This window comes from Palaemon carinicauda, chromosome 13 (assembly GCF_036898095.1).
Source record: "Palaemon carinicauda isolate YSFRI2023 chromosome 13, ASM3689809v2, whole genome shotgun sequence".
NCBI classification, from domain to species: domain Eukaryota; kingdom Metazoa; phylum Arthropoda; class Malacostraca; order Decapoda; family Palaemonidae; genus Palaemon; species Palaemon carinicauda.
Window position 1 is genome coordinate 139,285,521 of NC_090737.1, and position 26,859 is coordinate 139,312,379.

Genomic DNA, 26,859 nt, shown 5'->3' on the forward strand with positions numbered 1-26,859 from the left:
CCAAAGGGTATGTAGGCTAAGTTCACCAACAGGTGCGGTTATGAGCCAGTTTTAACTCAGAAAATTTTAGGTTCTGCAATGTCGTTCAATTGTGTGCAATATTTTTATAGTGTACTTAACCTTGTTCATGTTACTTAGAATGACATTTTATTTTTATTTCTTAGAGTTATTTACGCGACAATTACTAAATCAATAGACATCAATATAAGGTTAAATTTATCCTTGTCCTTTTATTGCCTTTGAATCTGTGGAGTTGTGAAACGCACTCAAGTTAACGATTAAATCAGAATAAAAAACAAAAGGATTTGTTGTCAAATAAAGAAGAATTCTCGCTTTTTTTACCTTTCATATTTCTAGAATGAACCAAAAAATGGGAGCTTACATTACAAGCTTTTCGATATGTGAACAAGAATTGATGTGAGAAGAAGAGAGGAAGAAAGACTTTTGAAAGACCTTTGAGAGAAGATAAGAACAGACACCACCTCAAAATATATAATTGGTACTGCTCAATTTTACCTCTGGTGACCCTTTTACCAGAACTCCAAAGACTCCTAAAGCATACTGCTAAAAATCAGCCATGATAACCCTTTCTCCAGAGCTCTGAAGACTTCTAAAGAGTACGGCTCAAAATTAGCTATGGTGACCCTTTTCACTAGAACTTTGAAGACTTCTAAGGCGTACAGCTCAAAATTAGCTATGAGGACCCTTTCACCAGAACTCTGAAGACTTCTAAAGAGTACAGCTTAAAATTAGCTATGGTGACCCTTTCACCAGAACTCAGAAGACTTCTAAAGAGTTCAGCTCAATATTAGCTATGGTGACCCTTTCACCAGAACTCAGAAAACTTTTAAAGAGTACAGAAGTATTGGTGTTACCACTAAACACTGGAGGAAACCATAGACGTATGGCCTATGCTAGACTGTGTAATGGAAAAGACTGCAAAACTAAAAACTTCAAGCGAAGGCTCGTGAAGGGGTAACTGACTTATTCTCAGATAAGGACAGAGTTACTTATTTCTCTCTTAACAAGGCTCCACTTTGCCAATTTTCTGTTGTACAAATTTATTGACACTCATCTCACTAATATAGGACACTTACCTATCATAGATAAGCATTAAAAAAACTGATGCAGTTTGAAATCGATGTAGACAAAACCCAATATAGTTAAGCTGTGATGACTCCCTTGAATGAATTATAATAAACTCTACTGTATTTACTTAGTTTATCGTAAGATTAAGGTAAGTTCTTTCCTCAAATAATATGAACTAGCAACTTCAATATTGGAGATGTAAAACTTGCTGTCAAGTTCCTCTAATGTACAACATTTACATTGAATTTAAAGGGGAATATAGATTAATATTCATGGTAATTAATAACAAAAGTAAGCACCAGTGGAAACACAATAATTAATTGTTGTGACATAGGTTATAGAAATATACTGCTAAGGCTATATAAAGTAAAGCCACCTTGACAGTTGTACGATTTTTGTCAGAGAATTTTGCTCAATGTTTCATACCATTTCGGTGGTATGCTGTATGAAGCATTGCTTGCTCCATGTTCATGCTCTGTACACACACAAGTTATGCATTGTCTGGCAATGTACGGCCAAAGAAGGGCAGCATTGGTACGTATTGACACTGACACCTCTTGTTTATGAATAGGTTAAGTATTGACACACATTGACACTAACAGTTGACACACTGCTGGCAGTGTTCGCGAAGGGTTCGCACAGTTTTCATGCTTGCCTCATGCAAATGGCAAGCACATGGCACGAACATTTATGCGTGCCAAATTTTATAGCATTTTAAAATTCTCTTCACTTGCCCTTCGACCACTCTACATGAAGACTTTATTTTCTGACACAAAGCATTGCAGAAATAGAAAAAGGTGCAAGGTAGTTTAAGAGCTAACGACTACCACACACGTAGGTTGAAACATGGATTAACTAGAGGAGTGAAGTCAAATGTTTCATGTATATTTAGCTGGATAATAGTGACACTGTAAGGACAGTGACAATAGACAAGACCATGCTACCTTTCCGTCCGCACCCTGTATTATATTCCCACGCATGTTTGAATAAACTATCAGTTGATGTTGCTGACGCTTGTCTCACTGTCCTTACAACACCAATCAGGCATCTGCAGCCACAACTGAAATATCAATGTTCTATAGAGCATAGATGACAAGTAATTAAAGATAAAGAAGACTGGTTTAGCTGCTTACTGGATGACACAACTCCTTCTATTCTTACCAGAGAAGTCCTCACTTCCCAAAGGGTATGCCTATATGACTATTGGTCAATTAATTGCCATCAGATATGTCAATGATAATTGCTGCATAACACGTGCAAGGTATGCAAATGTGATATTGAGCAATTGTACAAAAGGATGCAGACAGCATTGTTCCTATTTACAATAGTTTGCCATGAAATGAAAGGACTTTGTCAAACAAGGTACTGAACAGAGGGTGAATTGAAGATGTAAAACTCTAAGTATATAAACGGAGTAGTCCTATATATATATATATATATATATATATATATATATATATATATATATATATATATATATATATATATATATATATATATATATATATATATGGGTACTGTTTGGGAAAATGTAATTTAGCAAGTAAACGACTAAACAGTAAACAGAATGTGGAGGCGACTGTAATGTTTCTTTCCTTCGGAGCCACCCACCTATAAGGTGGAAATTGCTTAATGATATATATATATATATATAATATATATATATATTATATATATATATATATATATATATATATATATATATATATAATATATATATATTATATATATATATATATATATATATATATATATATATATATATATATATATATATATATATATACATTTATATATATATATATATATATATATATATATATATATATATATATATATATATATATATATATATATATATATATACACGTATTATTAAAATAAAACATATTCATTTATCAAAATTGATCTTCCACTGATATCATAAGTTTATAAAAACAAAATTAATCCTAATTTCTAATAGATTTTAGCGTCAGCCATCTTTTGAACTTCGAACACAGCTTGGCCTTGGCTTTAACGCATTATTTCCTTTAAAAAAATATAATATTTTTGTGTTTATATGAATAAAATGTTTATTAAAATTATATATATAATTAATAAATATAAATTATTATATAAATTGTTTATTTTAATTGATAATAGTAAAAATATGATCAAAATTGAAGCCATAAATAAATATAATATTTGTGTATATATCTGAATAAAATGTTTATTAATATTATATATATAATTAATAAATGTAAATTATGATATAAATTGTTTATTTTAATTGATAATAGTTAAAATAAGATAAAAATTGTTAAAACTGAAGCCATTATGAGGGATTCGAATACAGAACTGTCGTTGCCGAATGAAAACAATTCGTCGAGCGATTGTGTGGTTGACTACAGTGGATGACATCTTGTCTATTGTCTGTGAAATTGTGAAATTGAACCTCCTCGAAGTTGATCTTACATAAATGGAGGCTTTCTGGGCTTTGAAATACCTCGGGCGAAGTCTTAAACAGTGATATAGATGCTTCTAGAGGGTCGTAACTTAGGCCTAACCTGCCATCACGGGTGGCTGCGATTTAGGAAAACAGGTACCGGTATATTTTTTATCTTTAATTCTGTAATTCTATTGATTTTATTTGTATATTTCTTTGATTATTAAAACTGCAGAATATTTGTGTGTTACTGGGTCGAGAAATAGGCCTACTCGTTCACCGATAATTGAGAAAATAGGTAATGTTACGGTGGGAATGTTTGTATAGGCCTGTGATTTTTATCTAATGTACAAATATATTCTATAGTTTTATCAAATGTTAACTTGAATAGTTTCCTTTTTGTTTATTTATTTGGGCCAAGATCTGGACTGTAGTCCTTGTCTGTAGGCCTATAACCATATATCCAGGCATAGGCCTAATCACCCTAATCAAGTACTGTCTTTGTAGGGCCGGATATGTTGCGGTAAATATATTATAGAATAATTTGTGCTATTTAATATTGCCTACCGTGATTTGTCATTATTTACAATTTGTTGTTTTATTTGTCAAATTTTGTGATATTTATAAGCGTGTATAGTCCGTTTAGTACTGCGCCCTTAGGTTGTGTCGCAGTGTTAAATGATCCTCTACCTCATGGTAAATTAGAACATGAGGAGCCTTTGTATGACAGTGGCCAGTTCCTCCCTCGTGCAAAGAAAATGGTGTTTTTCTTCACATTGTCCGGTTGTTCGTAAGTCGTTTTTCTGTAAAACCTCTACGCAAGAATGCCACAGAGCATAAACTTCCCCACCTAACCTAACCTACAATCCATGTCCTTACTTACCTAATGGCCTGCGACCTCCTTAGACTACTGTATTTTCAGTGGGCCGTCATCATGCATACAGGTGGCCGGTATCATACATATGCCCTGAATGTGGCTTTTCAAGTTGGGTTAGGTGTGAAGGGTCCTTCGTTAGGACGGACAGAGGGTAAAGTTTCAAAGGTTATGACTGATAAATCGCACTTTAGAAGGTAAACAAACACAAGAATGCCGCCAAACTCAAGCTTCCACACATAACCTAACCTAAGATCTGTATTCTTAACTAATTATTACCTACCGGGGACCTATGCCCCCCTGCGACCCCCTTTAGACCAACATATTCCTCTCTTACCCTGAGACTAAGTCCTAACTTAACTTATGAACTGTATCCTTAACTAATTATTACCTCCCGGGGTCCTATGTACCCCTACGACCCACTTTAGATAGACATATTCCTCTCTTACCCTAAGACTAAGTCGTAACTTAACCTAGGAGCTGTATCCTTAACTAATTATTATCTACCGAAGTCCTATGTCCCCCTGCGACCCCTTTAGATAGCCATATTCCCTGCTTACCCTAAGACTTAAGTCTCAACTCTGTTTTCGCATCCCAACCTGCTTCACTCCTGGGGTAACATAATAATATTTCATAAATTGTAAAACTAGCTTCATATTATTGTATTTCAGATCAATATAAACAACAATTTTCCTATAAAGAATATTGATATCTGTTTTAGTGTTGTTAATGTTTTTAAAATATTTAATTTCAATTGTTCATTACTTCTTATATCGTTTATTTCCTTTCCTCATTGGGCAATTTTTTCCTGTTGGAGCCCTTGGGCTTGCAGCATCTTGCTTTTCCAACTAGGGTTATAGCTTTGCTAGTAATAATAATAATAATAGTAATAATAAAAAGGTAGTTTACTAGTAATAATAATAATAATACAGTAATGATAATAAAAAGGAAGTTTAAGCTTGTCCGAACAAACTACATTTACCCCTCTATGTTTTTATTATTTGCAATATGATATACTTTTGCCAAATTTTGAGAGCTGTATGGTAAGTATATGTGGTCCAATTAGGACACTGCACACCTAGGGTGGTTGGCAGTGGTGTTAAACGATCTTCTACCCCCTTAGTAAACAATAATGTGGCTTCTTAAGTCAGGTTAGGTGTGAGTATCTTAAGGTAGGCTGTATGTTTTGAACACTATTTTATTCGTTTCCTTATTTCCTTTCCTCACTGGGCTATTTACCCCTGTTGGAGCCCTTGGGTTTATAACATTCTACTTTTTCAACTACGGTTGTAGCTTAGCTAGTGATGATAATAATGATAATTTTGTTACAACAGTTGCTTGAGACAGCAATTGTTGTAATGGCATTATAGAATGTGTCCGCTATTCTACATTCGCTCTTGATCTGCCCAAACCATGCCGTCTCCTATTTAACCTAACCTAACCTGATCCAGACGGATGTAAATCATATAGTTTTATTATCATATAGGCAAGTTATCTTGTGTCCCTCTTACAGCTGAGCATATATAACTATCTTGTATTTGTTCTGACAATTGACAGACTATTGTTGGTTAATATTTGGTGCTTCAATTTATAGAGAAACTGGAATTCGCTATATGAAATAAGGGAGTGCTGGCTATTTTGCCATTTTTATCTGTATGACTAATAGTGGCTGGGGCATAATAACTTAATATTGATTGGCTAAAATGTAAATATCATTTCTTTGTTAAAGTCCATTGTTTACTTTGAGAGTGTGTCTTTACAGATTTATTTGCATTTGATTTAGGCAGCTTTCTGTTTTTTATATGATGTAATCATTGGCTAGCTTTTTTAACATATTAAGAGCTTCCAAATATTTATGCAGAAGTTCCTGGATATTGTTTTACAAGGAATGTTTTTTTTACCCATCTGACTTCAGATCCAGCAGGGTTACCAGATGTCCTGTTCATGAAGGGATTGTCCCATATTTATGATATTTGTCCCATGTCCTGTATCGACCCTCCCCGTGACGCCTTTTGTCCCGTATTTTCAGTATTTGAAAAGAAAATACAATATACAAGTGAAATTTTGCAAAATATGGGGTAAAAAACATTCAAAACATACTTGATTGCAGTATTATAATGCTTTGACACGCGCAATAAACAGCTGATTGTAACGAAATCTACAATGAATGCACTTTAAAACAAAAGAGGTCATTGAATTAGGTCATGGATAATCTAGACCCAGCTGAGAAGGACTTTGTGCTGTGTCACTGCATGCTTAATTTTACATAAGTTGTGTGACTCTATTGTTCAACTACCTCTCCAATTTTGGTGTCCCTTATTTTAGCTTTCAAAATCTGGTCACCCTGAGAATGACTACCTCAAAAAAGACATCTCCCACTGGGGAGCTCTCTTTTTTCTAAATTTAATTTAATTTAATCTATTTCAGCAATTGATTTTTTAAAACACACTCCATTCAATATAATGCTATTGTTATTCATCCGAAAGTAAAGGTATCGTGGAGGTAATGACCCACATGATTGGAGTGTGCAGCAATTCCATGATCCCCTTGTCAAAGTAAAGAAGCGATGAGATCATGTTTATTTGTGAGCAGAGTAACGGTGGATCAAAGACCATTTGTGGTCCGTTATGTAAATTATAGGTAATTGTGATACTTTAATAGCGCCTATAAGGATACCATTTGCAGCTCATCCATATACCGCCTGTCAGAACAGAGGAGCAATTAAACAATGTTTATTTGCGAGCGAACTGAGCCACGGTGGAGCAAAAACCATTTGATGGATGCGATATGAATTATAGATAGTTATGATACTTTTAATTTCCAGCCACTTACATGAACTTTATATTTTTCTCACTGTTTTTCTGTTTATTCTACATACATGACCCTTACTCTTGCTGCAAATTACTCGTTATGGTGTTTCCCCACCCAAAAGCCCTGGTTTCTCACTGGGATCTCCCAGAATTGTTATATTGGAGATGGTTTGAAAAACTCATGAACTGCTGGTTTGTTCCAATATTCACGGTCAGAAATGGATAAATCACAAGATAATATGTAGGAAAAATATATGGTTAATGTTATTGGCTTGAAGTTAAAGTATCGTAGATTTACCGAACTCTCTAGCTGAAAGGAACTAGCAACATAACCTCTTCAGGTTAGGCATGGGTACTGTGAGCTAGGTTGTATCCATGGGATTTTTTTACAACAATTGGTTGCGACAGTAATTGTTGTAAAGGCATGCAACGTCTATTGTACCATAGACTGTGTCCGCCATTCTACATTCGCTCTTGATCACCCTTATCTAACCTAACCTAGTGTGGCGGGTCTTAACAATTCTCCACTCAACCATATAAATCATACTCTGCTTTATTGTAATGCAGGCATATAGTGTAATGTCCCTCTCACAGCTGATCATACGCAACCATTCTGTATTTGTTCTGATGAGGATATGAACCATTTTTTATTTATGTGAAAATATTTTTAACCGGTAATATCTGGTGAATGTGAATGCCCACCGTCAGTTTTCTTTTGGATGTTACTTGGTGTGGGTGTGTTTTCCATGAGCTCTTTGATGGCTACCTTAGAGCCTCTCTTAGACAATGGCTGTGGCTCCCTCATTCTACTCTTGAGGTTGAAACCCAGAAAAGCCCAAGGGGTAATATGAGCGTTCATCCTTGCGTACGCCCCTTGATGAAGATAACATGAAAATATCGGAGCTACTTTTTCCCTATTGTTCCAGTACATTTCAACTCTTGAGTTAGGCTTGGATTTGGTCATTATCCATTATTTGTTCTTAGTCCAAAATAAAACGAGTTCTTTAAAATAGAAGATACTTCGACAGATAATACAACTGAATGGATGTTGTCAGTTGAACTGCCATCGAGTCTTTAATTAAGGTAGTTGGGTAATGACAGGTGGATGGGTTAGGCTGAGCTGTTGGACAGTCAGGTCATTATTGTCTTGGGTTGCTTCGCTAGAGAATATACTGATGTTGCTTTCCGACCTTTTCTTCCCATGAAACACCTCTCTTAAGCCATTTAACACAAAATCTGAGACCCAGAAGATTTTGAGTATTATTTTTATATGATCTTGTTTGATGCGTTTGTTTGGTGCACTTCTTGCAATGCAGCGTAAGACATGTGATATTTGAAAATGCCCCAGAAAAAGTAGGACTTATGGAAGATTCATATCCAAAGTATCTAGATCTCAATGTACTTTCTGTATAGGCAAGACTTCGCAGTTTCCCACCATGACGTGTGTTGATTGTGATGGAATTTAAGGAAGACAAGGATGAATCCTTAAAGAAATTCTCTTTCATCTTCTGAAGGGAATACTCAGAATTTAACGTTGAAGGAGCGCTTTGGTTCCTTCCCTCCCCATTTGTTAAGGTGAACCCTCTGCCGTGAGTGCCCAGAAGTATGAAAAGTTTGTTCCTTGATCAGAATGTTGCTAGGCCCAGGAAGTGAGATTTTCTACCCTGACTTTGGGGTGGGTGGGACTTTCCCGCTACCCGACAGTCAGCTGAAAAATACAAATTGATGAGAAAAAGCTGTTATTTTTATGTTTTATGATAGAGAAAAATCTTGTTAAATTTACATGATACAGTATGGTACTGTTTTAGGTACTGCATTAAAGGTGCTGAATATCTAGAACAAGTTGCAGTGCTTAACCTTACGGTCGACGTCGATGACCTTCGATGTCAGGATGCCGGAAAACTCTAAATCAATTAGTCAATTAACCTTATGATCTATACTGTATGGTATAGTTTTAGGTACTGTAGTAAAGGTGCTGAACAACTGGAACAAGTTGCAGCACTTAAGCTTATGGTCTAAACATCATAATAAAAAGAATGAAAAATAAAGTCATACTATAAGGACTCAGTTTTGTATAACTGATATAATTCCATATAACTTTAATAAAGATTTGCTTTTTTTTCCCATTAACTATTGAGGCATTCACAATACTAAGAGTCTTCAAGGGGCCGAGCGGGAAAAATCAAAATCACGAGGAATGAGCATTTGAAAATAGCCAATTTTTGAACACAAGTATCTCGGCGATTTATGATTTTAGAAAGTTTTGGAGTTTATGTATATCCAAGTACCCTTTTTAATGTGGAAAGAAGAATGGTTTTAAAACATTGAAACAATAGAAAAAAAGGACTTTGATCTCTGGAGACCTTTAGTATTGTCAATGCCTCTATTATGAAACAAATAGATGCAGCAAATGTTTTTATGTTGAACAGGCTGACGTAAGTCTTTTTATAGTTTATATATGACATATCTGTTTTGACGTTGTTACTGTTTTTAGACTGATTTATTGTTAGTTTGTTCTCATCATTTATTTCCTTATTTCCTTTCCTCACTGGGCTATTTTTCCATGTTGGAGCCCTTGGGCTTATAGCATCTTGATTTTCCAACTAGGGTTGTTTGTTAGTTTGTCCTCATCATTTATTTCCTTATTTCCTTTCCTCACTGGGCTATTTTTCCCTGTTGGAGCCCTTGGGCTTACAGTATCTTGCTTTTCCAACTAGGGTTGTAACTTAGCTAGTAATAATAATAATAATATTATTAAAAATAATCTCGACATTTTCATATTCCAGACCCGAAGACTTATAGCACATTGAATGGAGAGTGACTCTCCCCAGATTCTTGAATCCCAAAGATGACTGCCGACGACAGATCTGAAGGGTCGGGATCGTCCGAAGGCTCTGCCGGTAGTCTTGGTGTTGTTGAAAAGAGCGGCTCGCACGAGAACAATGTTCGTGCACGTGTAGGCCTCTATATGAAAGATGGAGATAAGCTCAGAGCGGATTTCCATGTTTTATATAGAGTTCTGCCGGATTTAAGGTGAGTTGTAGATTTTATTCTTGTATTTTTAGTAGTAGAAGATCACTCATGTCGGATATTTGTGCTGAATGTGTTTGTATCAATTAAATAATTCCCTAAGATAACCTTTTGATTTTATGCAATAAACAAAGATGATTCGTTTGCTAAATGTGGTACTTGCATACTAATTCGTTCAATATACAATGGCACCACCATCTCTCTCTCTCTCTCTCTCTCTCTCTCTCTCTCTCTCTCTCTCTCTCTCTCTCTCTCTCTCTCTCTGTAAGTGCAAGAGCCCGTGGCTGGCACCTTCAGTGCAAGTCGTTCTAAAACGAATCTCTCTCTCTCTCTCTCTCTCTCTCTCTCTCTCTCTCTCTCTCTCTCTCTCTCTCTCTCTCTCTCTCTCTCTCTCTCTCTCTCTCACAAGTTAAAGGTTTTGTAATTGATTTGTTCCTAGTTTGTCGTAAGGATTAGTTTTTTACGTTAGGAAATAATGGAGTTTGAATTTATGTAACATTTATAATCTGAGTGAATTGAGTGAGGGAGTGCAGTTAAAAGAAAATTGTGTACCCAATTTTTTCCTCTTTATTGCATCAATATTTACTTTAGTTCCTAAGAGGACTTTTATTGACTATGATTTGAAAATGTTCAGTCCTTTCAGTAATAATTTACCCTAGTATTTTCAAACTTTCAACTGGGCTCCACAAGGCACTAAAAGAGTTGGAAGACCCAGCCTCACATGGCTGAGGACTATGAAGCGTGAAGTAGGAGATGATGAATGGAGAAGTATTGATTTAAGAGTTCAAGATAGAGACGACTAGCGAAATCTAACCGATTTCCTTTGCGTTAAGCCTTTTACCCCCAGGCTATTTGAAACTTTCCAACCCTTAACCCCCCAGGCATTTTTTTTTCAAGCACATTTTGCAATATATATTTTTTAAATTGCTCTAACAGCCTTAATTTATGTCATAGAGAGGTCAGGTTGGTCTCATTATTTTGGAAAATGCCTGAAGTTTCTCATAAAGTTATCAGAAATATGCAAAAAAAAATGTAAATAGCAGTTTTTTGCAAGGACGTACCAGTATGTTCATGGGGGTAAAGGGATGAGTTTTGTGAAACCTTCCAGTACATCCATTGGGGGTAAAAGGGTTAATAGATCATAGGATGAGATGATGTTGATTTTCAAACTTAATTATTTGATATAAACATTTCTATATCAGTAAATATACCATCTTTTCTATTTCAGGAAGAAGAAGGATCGCCGGAAAGTACGAAGGAAAGCCAAATCCAGTAAACACCACAAAGACAAGAAGAAAAAGGTAGGGACATAAGACCTTGGTTCTTTAAGCTTTGTAAATTTATTTTAAACTAGTGGGAAGTCACTATATTTTACTTTCTATTATTCATCTTCTCTCTAAGAACTTCACTAAAGTGCTGCCAAGTCAGTTAATGATGTTGTTGTGGCCTCATTGGTAACGTCTCTGTCTGGTGTATGCCAGACGGGGGTTCGAGTCCCGTTCAGACTCCTTAGTGCCATTAGTGTCTGCAACCTTACCATCCTTGTGAGCTAAGGTTGGGAGGTTTGGGGGAGCCTAGAGGTCTATCTGCTGAATCATCAGCAGCCACTGACTGGCCCTCCATGGTTCTAGCTTGGGTGGAGAGGAGGCTTGGGCGCTGATCATATAACATATGGTCAGTCTCTAGGGCATTGTCCTGATTGCTAGGGCAGTGTCACTGTCCCTTGCCTCTGCCATTCATGAGTGACCTTTAAACCTTTAAACTGCTTTAAAACTTTCATAAAAGTCTTATTTTTATTATGTGATCTTTTTTATACACAGACCATTGGCTCATAACTTTATCTACCCTCTATGATAAAGTGTCTAGCTATATATAGATACTGTATATATATAGATAAATGTGAATTTTATATATTTCTTTTCTGTCATGTTCAGAAGAGGAAATAGTATTACCCTGGTGAGAGGGGGTACCTCAAGAGGAAAGGGTGATAGGTGGGAATGGTTGAATCTCTGGGTGTATATCTATCTAAATATTTAGATGTCGTTTTTGACGTCTCGGGTACACTATTTCTAGATAATATTAGATCATCCTAATCCTATACGTTATTTATATCTGGGTTTGTTATGATTGTATTACAGGTAACCAGAAGGTAATAGATATTTGAAGTAAAATATTTAGGAAAAGGGATATGTTTAAGAAATAATGCTTTGCTTTCAAAAAAGAATCATGGAAGCAATCATATATGCAATTGATTATAAGTTCTGGAGGTATGTACTGTATTTCATTACCCAAATTATCGAAGCACATTATGCATAGTTTTATGGTAGTCATTGTATTCTCTTTGTGTTTTGGAACAAGGCGCAGAATGAACATGCTATTCTATTGTCCTCGCTAATTTTAGGTTAGGGTGGAGTGGTGCGCTGGAGTACAATAGAATTGTTAAAGACAGACAGTGGCATAGTGACTAATGGACTATGGCTCTAAACAGTTGGTCTTGAAAAATTATAAAAGAAATTAAGATATTTTCTTTTTGGAAATTAAAAGAAAACATACACAATGTGGCTGTTTGTGATAAGTGCCGATGTCTTCGTGTATATGATAATTGAACTAGAAATTGTTTTAGTGCAGTGCATATTCTTAGGATTCTATATTTGTCCTTAGGTGTTTAAGTGATATCTTACGTTAGGGAGAAGTTATTAAACAAAATTATAATGTTTGAAAGCCTGAGCTTTGAATAGAATAATGTAATGTAAGTCAGGAGTATTGAAATAATGGATTGTACAGTATTATAAGTACAGTATTACGTTTGTACGTTCACATATTAAGAAGCTGCAGTAATCAATCTTGTCTTTGAAGAAACAGTAGTTAACAGGCTTTATGATAAAGCACATCCATTAAAATGGAAGCCAAAAATAGAAATGACGAAGTAGACAATTGTCTTAACAATGTGAGCAATAAAACATACCGCGTTTTAAGTCAGTGTGGAAATTTAAACAAAGCCGATACAGAAAAGGATGTGAAGAAAAGTAGAAGAGCATCAGTGGACTTTTTGGCTACCAGACAGGGCTATACTGACCCAATAAGCCATGGAAGGCCACTCCTGCCTCACGCATCGGTGAAAGCCATCGCTAACGTAAAGCCAGTACGGCGATACTCTGATGTAGGGCTCAATCTGAAGGGGAGTAGTACGTGGAATAAGGCATCGGAAACGGCAAGCCATCAGCTCCGAAGAAAGTCTGTAGCAACTTTTGAAAATAAAAGAAGCTCTGCTATTCCATCGGGTGAAGCTCTAAAATTGCATCGTCTATCTGCACCAAACTCTGGATTGCATTGCACCAAAAATGCATTGCCAGGCCAGGACACTTTTCTGGATACAAGTTGTCTATCAGCTTCTCCCAGAGGCAGGGACTTGGAACTTGCATCCAATGTAAAATTAGGGTTGGAGTTTACTAAGCAAGAAAGCAATAATGGCATCATCAGTTCAGTAAAGGCAGAGAAAGTTGATTTCATGATACAGGGTACAAGAAGATGCAACCCTTTAGCTATTGCCGAGGAAAAGCAAAATACAGAAGTAATATCCGACGTGGAAATCGCTACTGCTGGGAGTTTTGACGCGGCCAGTCGTCAGCCGGAATTAATCGGCAAAACGTGCTATCGGAAGTACGGAGTAGCATCGGGAGATGGCATGCCTGGTTTTAAAGATGAGAAAAATATTCGTAGATCTCTCTCTTTCTCTGCAATTTCTGAATATGGATCTTCGAGTTCTTTGTCAGCTGTCGGAGGAGAGATAAAAACCGTCGTTATTCCTGCTTGCAACAATTTAATCCAGATTCCAGTTTTTGAGAATGTTGAGGAATTGGAAGAGACATGTAAATATGATTTACATTGGTTTGGAGAAGCAGATACAGATCTTGACAAGTCGTTGTTTTTCCCGAACATCATATTTGGAGAGTATGTTAATCTCCTAAATAATTATTGGATGGTAGGTTGTTTTTTATTTTTGTTACTTTTACAGTTTATTGAGACTTAGATCTGTAAACTTTCTTCAGTTAGTTTGTAAGGTACCTTTCTATTTTGTATTATCTATATCATTATATATATTTTCTTGATATCTTGAGGTAAGAATGAGTATTCTGAGGTAGTTGATAAGGATTTTAGCATAAATAAGCTTGGATAAATCTTTTTTATTCATAGTAATGATAACGTCTTCATATCATATTTTAAGTAACTTACTCTTCCAATAAATTTAATTTAGTTAGAATGGCTACAGTTTTGGACATTTTAATCATGAGATCATACTCTCCTATGCTGAATCCGATAGAGATTCAGTTAGCCAAGAGATTTAATGCCAGAGTTCTTGTAGCGTCTGCAACTTAACCATCCCTATGAGCTAGGGATGGGCGGTTTGGGGGAACCTATAGGTCTACCTGCTGAGTTGTCAGCAGCCAATGCCTGTCCCTCCTTGGTCCTAGCTTGATAGAGAGGTGGTTTAGGTGTTGATCTTATGTATATATGGTCAGTCTCTAGGGTATTGTCCTGTACCTTGCCTCCCATTCATGAGCCACATTTATAAAACCTTTAAAATGAATTTTGGATTTTCACTTGTGTGAGAACTAAGAAAATTATTATTAATTCGTTTTTCGTATGGTGATTTTCTTTTTAATTTTATTTCAACTATATTTGGGAATGAGCAGATTTAAAGTTTTTGGCTTTTTGCTAATTTTGGCATTTGGTAGTTTTTTGCTTTATTCCTTTTTAAAATGATTATTAATCGTATCTTTTCTTTTCAGGGCGAAGTTGGCGGCGGCAGCAACACGACCAGCACGGTAATGCCTATTCTAGCGTTGCCTGGAAACCCTTCATCCTTCGCCGTTTATGCTCATGTCCGAGGGTTGGTGTTGGAAAATGCTGCTCGACATGCACAGACGATTTACTTGGCAACCACTCAACCAATTCCATCTGAGTCGGACACTGACGATGAATCTGATAAAGGAAAAGAACCTATGCTGCAGATTCCAAAGGTAAATTGCTATTCAGTTACTTACTTACTTTGCTTTGATGGCTGCTTTTCTGGTCCCTGTACCAACCGTGTTTCACACAATTGTACATAATTCCTTTTGTATATATTATGCTTGTATCTTCGCTCTTCCCTCGCACTAAAACGAACATGAAAATTCATGTCTGGTTTTTCCTCTGTAATATTGTCTGTCTTGTGAACTTGTTATGTCCTGTTGCCTTGAGGTTTTGTATATAAGGAGAGTGTTCCACAATAATATAACTCAGTCGTTTCCAACCTGCCTTTGAGTTCACAACCTTACTCGGCGCCGTCACTCCGGGGTCACCAATGTGACGGCGCCGAGTAAGGTTGTGAACTCAAAGGCAGGTTGGAAACGACTGAGTTATATTATTGTGGAACACACTCCTTATATACAAAACTTCAAAGCTGAGTTCACAACCTTACTCGGCGCCGTCACATCCCATACAGCAGGGGAACCCCACTCTCTACAGGACCTCCACTGTCGTTTTACCTTGTTCGTTCACAGTATTTATCTTTTCAAGTCACATATTGTTCACTTACTGTTAAATTGTCACTGTCAAAAGACTCATGAAATAAGAAAGCAGTATCCTCTTGAAAGCCTTAATGTCTTCAATCATTCGAATGTTTTGTGGGAGCTTATTATATAGTCTCGGGGCCGCATATTTAAAGGCTCTGAAAAAGTGGACATAAATCTAGGTTCCAATAGTTACAGGTCCTGTGTACTAACCATTGTCATTCGGAGAATCTTTCCTGAATTTTGGGTAAATATAAAAACTATTAGCTTGATATAAGATATTAGAATTTTATTAAAAGTCTTTTCAGTCAACTAAAGAGTCAAGTTTATTTATCTGGTAAAGGTACAGTACTTGATAACAATACTGTATTATTATTACCTCTGCCAATGAAGTTTGAAGGAGATTATGTTTTATCCCCTGTTTGTGTGTGTGTGTTTGCTTGTGAACAGCTTCCTGGTCACAATTTTAATTGTAGAATAATGAAAACTCGCAAGGATTAAATGTCATGTAAAAAGCTGGAAATGATTGTTTTGGAAGATCAAGGTTAAGGTCACGGTCAAGCAAAAGGTCAAGAAATTAGCTGCCGCGGTGGAGATCTGCGCTTTACTGAGGGCCCCTTGCAATGTTCAAGATTTTTAGTGATAGAACTTCCATTCACTTTTGAGAAAACAAAAATTTTAATTAAAAATCTTCCATATTCTTTTGATATTAATATATTGCGAATTTTGATTTTGTATTTATGATGAATTTCCTTACAGATGGTCGGACTTGGTTTGGTCAGTGTTTACGAACTGATTAGAGGCTCTGTGTCGGCGTACCCGGCCTTGTGTATCCGAGCACTAGAAGCCTTACTCGATATTCTTCAAGGACAGCAGCCAGAGGCCCTGAGAATAGAACCTCCTGAAGTTATAGGTAAATTTTAAGTCTCTTTCAAAGTTAGACTGAATTGGTTTTAGGTTATTGTATGTTAATTTTAGTTTATTTTAGTAACAATATTTTTTTTACAAATCTGTATTGTTAGATATCGTCATCATCAGTTTTAATTTTGGGGACCGTCCGATAAATGATCATCATCAGGGAGTTCTGATTAGTTTTATACTGTATATTGCTATTTTTATTGTAGCTTATGAAAAAGGAATATGAGGGAGGGACCTAAGAGTTGCTATTACAATAATTAAGAAATAACCTTCGATGTCAAGAGAATTTTAGAATAGAAAAATAAATAAATTAATATCTTCCCAGCTGGTTCCCATTTTTATATGGGGTCGCCGTTGCGGATGAGCCGTTTCCATCTTTTTCTATTCTGCACTTCTGCCTCATCAATCCCTTTCTCCTGTAAGTCTCCTCTCACACAGTCCCTCCATCTCTTTCTTGGTCTCCCTCTTCTTCTTCCCTGAACCTCCATCTCCATAGTATGTCTCCCAACGTGGTCCTCATCTCTCCTCATCAGGTGTCCATACCAAATAAATAAATAAATATAAGGAATGAAAATTAACCTGTGAACTCCACACCTATGGCGAATTTATTTATAACGATCTTTTAAACTTACAGATGCTCTTTTCACCTTGCTACTGAGATTAGCCACGGCCAGCAACGGGGACGTGTTAACGTGTCCATCGTCGCCCTTAGTTGGCGTCGCTTGTGCGTGTTTACTCTCTCTGGTAGTAGCTCGGGGAGAAACGGGCAAATTTCTCAGAGCTACGGCAGATATTCTCATGACGTCCCGACAGCTGGCAAGTCAGAGCATTCAGGTATTGTTACTGCAATTATTATTATTATTATTATTATTATTATTATTATTATTATTATTATTAGCCAAGCTACAACCCTAATTGGAAAAGCAGACTACAACAAACACAAGGGCTCCAACAGGGAAATCATCCCAGTGTGGAAAGGAAATAGAAAAGTTGTGAATAAACTATAAAGGAGAAATAATGAAAAGATCATAAAATATATTATTAACAATGGTAAAGGGCTGTCATATAATGTATAAACTATGGAATGAGACAAGTCAATCTGTAATTTGTATAACAATTTATTTCTAAAGGCCTGAAAACTCTCCCATCATGTTATGGTCATACACCGTATAACAATGATCTTTACTTGCTACCATTTCTTCACTTTTGGACTATTAAAAAAATCTAAATGACAATCTTCATCTTATTGTGGTTTGAGAGCTTCATATAAAAGATTTTTTATTAGGTACGATTTATTAACCCAGGATTTCCTTCCAAGGTTCCAGTGATACTAACATTTCTGCAACGGAGTGTCCACGCAGTTCTTCTTGGCAAAACGTCCCGTCCAGATTGGCTAACGGGAGGCGTTCCGAAATCATCGTTAATTGATAAATTCTCAATTAAGATTATGACAGGTATGTCGAGATATTTTATTAGTTTTTTGTTGTCTTTTGCATCGCATAATTATGAATCTTGAAAGGCGTTGAAATAGGGTCTGTATCAAATTTAATGTTCTCAATGAAGTCACTGGCAGCTGGGTGACAGATTAGGTTTTGAGGCAATAGACAAGGTGTCTTTGAGTTTTACCCGTGATGCCTGGTGGATGATCTTACTGGAATTAGTATGGACCAGCAGGGTTCACTTGCCTTAGTTGGATAGGCACTGCGCATCACAAGAAACAGGCTATCCTTTGATGAATTTAGCCAATGAATCCTCTAGAGGCCCTTTGTGTCAATAGGCGTAGGAGGACGTAATGATGATGGTATTACTACAGTATCAGCTACCATCAAAGTGGATGATTTGCATCAAGGTTTTAATGCCATAGTTTATTATTATCTTTTTATGAGTACTGTAACATTAAAGAAAATTGATAGCCTTATTTCAGTAGCATGGGGATTGTATTTATAACTGAATAACAAGTGAAATTTATGGAATAGCCATATGGACATTGTTCTCCAATATTTTGACAGTCGACTTTTCTGTAATATACACAGTACTGTAGTCCTGAACCTGAATATTACACCTTTAAATTATAGCATACTTAAACACTATCTCAAGGTTTTCACCATTCTGAGACAGATGTAGGTCTATAAAATGATTTTATATCAGTATTTAGTTTATTGTATACAAGGGAATTTGAAAAATGTAAGGTATATAATCCCATTTTTATCGCCGATGTTATGTTGCAAGTCCCCCTGCGATTGCTTAAAAACCTTGAGGTAAAAACAGAAATACAGTATTTTTTTCATCCTTTTTATTTTTAACATTTTTCATCTTTATAAATTTAAGCTTTTATAAGCCCAGAAATGAATATTTGAAACAATAATTAAAATATAAAAAACCTTAAACTTATCTGTCCTTAATAGTCCACAATATAAAGAGGAGTATGTGATATAGGTTTACCTATAATATGAAAGGAATGAGGGTAGAAGCGTAGGTAGTGGTAGGGGTGGGGGAGGGTAGTCGTAGTAGCGGGCAGTAGTCGGATGTAGAACGGCACCTCGTAGTATCGGGGATATTGAGGAAGGAGAGAACTAATTGGTAAGGGACCTCTGGTAGTGGTTCTAACACGCCCCAGTAACTATACCAACACTATTAGAGTGAGCGAGCTGGGTATATTCCTGGCATTCCATGCAACTTTTTTCTCTGGTATATTTATAAATGAATATTTGAAAAAAACAATTAAAATATGAAAAACTTCAAACTTATCTGTCCTTAGAAGCCCACAATATAAAGAGGAGTTTGTGATATAGGTTTACCTATATGTTTGTAAATCTACTATGCACTGAGGAAGCAATATGTAAATCACAATGTGTTATGGGATTACTATATGTAAATTTGATTTGACATTTATCATGGAGGTATGAAGATACACTTAAATTAATCCAATTCTGTGATTTGTGTAGTTTTACAATTATAGCTAAGATTAGGTTAAAGTAGTAACTAGAATTAGGATTAAAAATGAAACTATATGAGAGATTAGTCGAGTGCCATATGTGGATGAGAAAATGGTGAGGGGTAGTTGGAAAGGGTTTGGGCATGCTCTTCTCACTCCCCAAGAGAGATTAGTTCACTAAATGTTCAGCTGGGCTCTACAAGGCACTAGAAATTAGGTTAAAGTAGTAACTAGAATTAGGATTAGAAATGAAACTATAAGAGAGATTAGTCGAGTGTCATATGTGGATGAGAAAATGGTGAGGGGTAGATGGAAAGGGTTTTGGCATGCTCTTCTCACTCCCCAAGAGAGATTAGTTCACCAAATGTTCAGCTGGGCTCCACAAGGTACTAGAAGAGTTGGAATATCCAGGCCTACATGGCTGAGGACTATGAAGCGCAAAGTAGGAGATGATGAATGTAGAAGTATTGAATTAAAAGCTCATGATAGAGACGACTGGCGAAATCTAACCGAGACCCTTTTGCGTCAGTAGGAGGAGAGGATGATGAGTAACTAGAATGAATTTATGAATATGTGGAAGGATGGAGAAGTAATGAATTGAAAGCTCAAGATAGAGACGACTGGCGAAATCTAACTAAGGCCCTTTTGTGTCAGTAGGCTTAGGAGGAGAGGATGATGAGTAACTAGAATGAATTTATGAATATGTGGAAGGATGGAGAAATAATGAATTAAAAGCTCAAGATAGAGACGACTGGCAAAATCTAACCAAGGCCCTTTGCGTCAATAGGCGTAGGAGGAGAGGAGGATGAGTAACTAGATTGAATTTATGAATATGTGGAAGGATGGGACAGATATGAGCTTCATGTTTTTGCATATTTCACCCTCAAAGTGACATGCAATTTTTGATCCCTTAATTTCAGACGGCGAAGAATTAAAAGAAGAAAGTTCAATGACTTGCGACGGCCATTACTTGTACATACATAACGCTCACGGGCTCTTCAAAATAGGCTCGGGTTTCGGTGGCACCATGAAGGGCCACATTTACATGCATCGGCCAGACTTCTACCCTAAGCAGAAAGGATGGTTGGGATTCGCCCATGTAAGTAAAGCGTCCTCGCTCTCTCTCTTCCGTCCTGTCTGTACTGATAAATTGAAATGAAATTCTATTTGACTTTTCTCTTAACTATATTGTGGGTGCTCCTATGTTTTTTCCCTATATTATAGTAGTTGCAGTACTTTTATAAGGAATGTTTATCTGGTATTTGTAGAGATGCTGGCAACATCGAAAACCCTCTTCATGTATTCATAAGGCAAGAGATGCTAAATTGCTTTTGCTTTCTCTGCTTTGCAAACAAAAAAAGAAAACTAAGCATGTATGTGAATCTGTTCTCTCTATATTAACCCTTTTACCCCCAAAGGATGTACCGGTACGTCCTTGCAAAAAAATGCTATAAAATTTTTTTTTTTCATATTTTTGATAAATTATTGAAAAAAATCAGGCATTTTCCAAGAGAATGAGACCAACCTGACCTTTCTATGACAAAAATTAAGGCTGTTAGAGCAATTTAGAAAAAATATACTGCAAAATGTGCTGGGGGAAAAAATAACCCCTTGGGGGTTAAGGGTTGGAAATTTCCAAAGAGCCTGGGGGTAAAAGGGTTAATAAATGCAAATACACTGTATTCATGAGGCTGAACACATTTATATGCACCGTTCGTACCATGTATGTGTGTTTTTGTTTTGCGAGTTGTGTGTTTAGCATTTTGATGCTGTGTCTGTACGTAACTGTTATCCGAATTGCAAATTGGTAATTTTTAAGAATGGTGTTTCATGCTGTAGTTTGATAATGCCTTATATAAAGCTAATGACATCACAATATTTTCTTCTAAAAGCTACGTGATGTATGAAAACTAGATATAAAAGCTTTTATTATTAGTACTCAGAGTGCTCAGTACTGCCAGGGTTAATTACGCGGTTGTTAGAATGCTTTTTATATCGAAGCTTATACTCTTAGGAGCATGATGGCATAAGTGACGCTTTGGAAGAAAATCAGTATTCAATATATTAGGACTGCAGTTATTCATTATTATTTCAATTGAACGTATCCACTATTCGTACGCTTACTTTATATGCTTCAAGTGTTAGCTTCTGGCAAGGAAAAGTGGAAGGAAATGTGTACCTCTTCAGTGGAATCAAATCTTTGAGGGGATTGTTCCTCATCACTAGATGTCTGTACTCTGACATTACTGGCTCATAATTATCTTCGAGTTTTCATCTTGCTTCAGGCTGTTGAACTACTTTTTAAGTAGCTCTCGGCTTTCAGCTCATTTTCAAAGGTTGATAGGATTATTTTCCTGAGCAGGAACTTTGTATCGATGTCCTGGTTGCTTTATAAAATTTCCTATTAAAGGTTTAACGGCCACTCATGAATGGCAGAGGCAAGGGACAGTGACATTGCCTTAGCAAGCAGGACAATACCCTAGAAACTGACCATATATTATATGATCAGTGCCCAAGCCCCCTCTCCACCCAAGCTAGGACCAAGGAGGATCAGGCAATGGCTACTGATACCTCAGCAGATAGACCTATAGGCTCCCCCCAAACCCCCCATCCTCAGCTCACAAGGATGGTAAGTTTGCAGACACTATAGGAACTAACGAGTCTGAGCGGGACTCGAACGCCCGCCTGGCATTCACCAGGCAGAGACGTTACCAACTAATTATCTGATTCTATCAGTGAGGTATTGCTCTGGGTTTTATAAAACATGTGCATAACCTACAACATGACCCTCATTCCAAATGGATTATGTGTAGAGGTAGAGTATGTGACCCTGAGAATAGGTGGGAGGTGTATACTCTAATAGTTATTCTGGGGGGAGTTCACAAAGAGAAAAGAAAGATAGATGATGCTTGGAATCGAGAACATGAAGAGAAATTGATATTTTAAAGAAAGCACTAGGAGATTTAAGTAGTACTTCTTATGCCAGGACCTTTTGGAGTATATACGTTTCTTGTAATCTCTCTAGTCTTGATAGTGTGTAGCGGTGTGTTGATGCCACTTTGTCTGCTGAAACCACTGGTGCATTTCCAGCTAACTTTAGAGCCAAGACACTTATGGGAGCCTCTCTAGTCTTGATAGTGTGTAGCGGTGTGTTGATGCCACTTTGTCTTCTGAAACCACTGGTGCATTTCCAGCTAACTTTGGAGCCAAGATTCCTATGGGAGCAGTGATGTCTAGGTTGAGCCAACATTCACTTATCTTTCCTGTCCCACCATCTAGGCACGATTGCACATTTTGATAGGGATTCATCAATAGTTTCTTTTTGCTCAAGCCAAAAGAAGGTATACGTTGTGTCTCTGGGGGATATATATTTGTTAGTGGATTATTCTAGGTCAACTAGATCCTTTAATAAACCATTTCCATTAAGGAAAACTGCGGTAAATCTGAGCAAAAAGGAGAGGAATACCTCGCTGAACTAGAATCAGATGACAAAATAGGACAATGATACAAAGTTCCACCTCAGCGAAAGTAATCCTAACAACTTTTGAAAACGCGCTTAAAGCCAAGAGCTTGTAAATATTACTACAATTACTAAGGGTTATATTAATATGGCTAACTTACTGATGGTGCTTGTATGCAATTTTTATTGATAACAATCGACTCACAGCGGTGTTCCATTAATTGTTTAGTGTTTCCATACTCACATAGATAAAGAAAATTATGAATGAAAATTCCATCTTCCACCCCTTGACACTCATACTTACACGTATGCACATGCATTTTGATTAGCCTGCGTAAATATTAAGGAATTTGAATTTTTCAGTCGGAGAAAGTATTTGTTCCCACGTAAAAACAAACTTATAAACCTTGTAGAAAGAACGTTTCAGTATTTGAAAGCTATGATTCCAACAGTGAAGATCTTGGTCCGATCTGTAAAGATAAGCGTGAAAAGGTTAGCAATTAGTGTTAACAACTTTGGAATAAATTGTCTTGGATTCTTAATTTCCATTGACTCGTAATTCTCGGAACTTGGCTTTAAATTAGAGGTATCGTTCGTCAGAGCTGGAAGTAATCCACTTGCAAGGAGCCCAATTAAGAGATAAAGTCATGGTTTTGACCCATTGATTGAGCAATAAGTCCGTGAAGAGACCTGACCCATGGTAAGGGCCAGCACAAGTCAGACACAATTGACAGGAATTTTCAATATTCACCAACGTAGGAACGTAGAGAGTAGAGGTCCCCTTTTTTGTTTTGTTTCTTGTTGTTGTCGGCTACCCCCCAAAATTGGGGGAAGTGCCTTTGGTATATGTATGTATGTATGTACCATTGTCTTCAAACCACTTGAGTTACATTCATGGAATACTTCTCTACTTTCCTCTATTGAAGTTGCATCTTATTTGTGGCCAAAGCAACTGTTTTGGCATTGAAAATTCTTCATTTCATTAGCCATAATCTAGATTATTGACAATGGTTATCTTTAACAAATTCTAGAAGTCAAAATATGTAGATCAACATCATACTGAATTTGGAAGAGCTAAAAATCCGTTCTTGTTATGGCCATCGGTTCTGAACGGAAAACTTTTTCCTGTGAAGTTTTACAAGTTGGGAGATTAGAGCCATCACCACCTATTATCTTGTATCCTCATAACTAGGCAATTGAAAATGATACATACATACATATACCAAGGCACTTCCCCCAATTTTAGGGGTTGCCGACATCAAATAAATGAAACAAAAAAGGGGACGTCTCCTCTCTACGTTCCTCCCAGCCCAACAAGGAACTCAACCGAGTTCGGCTGGTACTGCTAGGGTGAAAATGATAGTGCAAGCAAATTTCTCACCAACAGAAAAGCACATGTGACAGATATTCTCCTAATTATGCCTCCTTAATTGTCAATTAAATCAAGTCATTTTATTCAATTAATAAATTTTAGGATTAAAATTGCTCTGTTACAAGATCCTTATCTTACTGTAATAGTTTTTAAAGTCTTTTTACCCATATGTTCTACATATCTGGAAAGTTATTTTTATACCAATGAACATGATAATCTATAGAACATGCACAATGATAGGCTTACAGTACACAAGTTACACAATGGTGATTGCTTTTTGTATGATTTTGCTGACTTATCTGATGAATTCATTCTCATTTGATGTGCTGTAGGTCCTCCAAATTACCTATTTATATCATAAAATATCTGAAAATATATTTATTACAGTACGTTAATTCACTTTTCTGTAGCAAACATGAAGTGACTGTTGGCAAAGCCATCTTTTTCACTTCTTTGTCTTCAGATTTTCTAGTCAGCCTTCTCCATCTTCCTCTGTCCTGCACATCTTGTTCTCTTAGACCCTTATCCTTCATGTCATTCAATAATTTTTCTTTCCATCTGAACTTTGGCTTTCCCCTCCTCCTTCTGTTCTCCACTTCCATGTTCATATCCCTTTTACATACGTGTTCATCTTCTCTCCTTTTCTTGCCTGAGCTTTATTTGAAACCTCTGATACTTTAACTGTCCCCCTGATCTATTCATTCCGGATCTTATCTTTTTTTGCACATACGTGTTCATCTTCTCTCCTTTTCTTGCCTGATCTTTATTTGAAACCTCTGTTACTTTGACTGTTCCCCTGATCTATTCATTCCGGATCTTATCTTTTTTTGCACATACGTGTTCATCTTCTCTCCTTTTCTTGCCTGAGCTTTATTTGAAACCTCCGATACTTTGACTGTTCCCCTGATCTATTCCTTCCGGATCTTATCTTTTTTTGCACATACGTGTTCATCTTCTCTCCTTTTCTTGCCTGAGCTTTATTTGAAACCTCTGATACTTTTACTGTCCCGCTGATCAATTCATTCCGGATCTTATCTTTTTTTGCACATACGTGTTCATCTTCTCTCCTTTTCTTGCCTGAGCTTTATTTGAAACCTCTGATACTTTTACTGTCCCCCTGATCAATTCATTCCGGATCTTATCTTTTTTTGCACATACGTGTTCATCTTCTCTCCTTTTCTTGCCTGAGCTTTATTTGAAACCTCTGATACTTTGACTGTCCCGCTGATCAATTCATTCCGGATCTTATCTTTTTTTGCACATACGTGTTCATCTTCTCTCCTTTTCTTGCCTGAGCTTTATTTGAAACCTCTGATACTTTGACTGTCCCGCTGATCAATTCATTCCGGATCTTATCTTTTTTTGTAATACCACACACATCCGTCTCGGCATTTTCCACGACCATACCTCACTATATCATATATGTAAACTGTTGCTGTATATTTGGATGACAATCTAATATCAACAAATTAACACACAAAAAATCAAGACCTCATGGAATTTAAATTTTCGGTTTCAAACCGGTCACACGTGATTTACCCTTTCATCAAAGTTTAGTGCAAAGAATGCAGTTTAACCCTTAAAAACTAAGTTAGTTCATTGTAAATATCTTTTTGTTTCATCTAGCAGCAAATACTAAGATATGAATTTATTTTTAGTTTAGTGCCTCAAACATATCAATTTGATATTATAAATTACATTTTTATTTTTAAGCACAAACTCCATAGAACTTTTCATTGTGGAAATTAATTTGTTATAAGAAGAAGTTAGGTCTTGAAAATATGTCTGCATCTTGCTGGTACCTTAAGTTTCTCTAATGTATAATGCTATCGAGTATGTTTTGCATAGATCCTAGAAATTGTTTTTCTTTGACAGTGTGCAGTTCCATTACTAAGATTTTTCACTTGGTTTTGTGGTTCACCTGAATTTATAGTTACAACAGTTTCGGCTTTTAGTAAAGTTTCTCATTATCTCTGTTGTCACGTATGTTGATTTACATCATGCTGAGATCTATAGTCAATTTCTTTTAGCGATGCAGATTTGCACCGACTCGCAGCGGTGCCCTTTTAGCTGGGAAAAGTTTCCTGATCGCTGATTGGTTGGACGAGATAATTCTAACCAATCAGCGATCAGGAAACTTTTCCGAGCTAAAAGGGCATCGCTGCGAGTCGGTGCAAATCTGCCTCGATAAAAGAAATGGACTATAGTTTGTTTCTCTATTTGGTAAAGTTTGTAGTTCTTATTTCATAGGCAGAGTTGTGAAATGAAAAAAACACAACTAGGTATTTCAGTGGAAGGATTTTCATTTCAGTCCTTCATTTAATATAGCATTTATTAATTCACTTTACATTAATACCTCAGGATACAAAGTTAATTTTTACCAGAGTGGCTTTT

At 36.4% G+C, this 26,859-nt stretch overlaps 1 protein-coding gene across 12 annotated transcripts in view; it reads left to right on the forward strand.

Annotated features, from left to right (window-relative positions):
• Positions 1-3,440: 3,440 nt before the first annotated feature.
• Positions 3,441-26,859, forward strand: part of hiw (highwire) — a 171,481-nt gene continuing 148,062 nt past the window's right edge. For 10 of the 12 annotated variants that reach the window (XM_068385984.1, XM_068385985.1, XM_068385986.1 and 7 more), the window contains exons 1-9: positions 3,441-3,670; positions 9,985-10,231; positions 11,457-11,529; positions 15,019-15,249; positions 16,540-16,693; positions 17,333-17,532; positions 18,017-18,152; positions 20,554-20,732; positions 20,902-20,943. In XM_068385984.1, the coding sequence (XP_068242085.1) occupies positions 10,047-10,231; positions 11,457-11,529; positions 15,019-15,249; positions 16,540-16,693; positions 17,333-17,532; positions 18,017-18,152; positions 20,554-20,732; positions 20,902-20,943 (1,200 nt within the window). In that variant the 5' untranslated portion in view covers positions 3,441-3,670; positions 9,985-10,046. The remainder of the gene's footprint in view (positions 3,671-9,984; positions 10,232-11,456; positions 11,530-15,018; positions 15,250-16,539; positions 16,694-17,332; positions 17,533-18,016; positions 18,153-20,553; positions 20,733-20,901; positions 20,944-26,859) is intronic. The other 2 variants (XM_068385991.1, XM_068385995.1) reach the window with 1 other exon arrangement.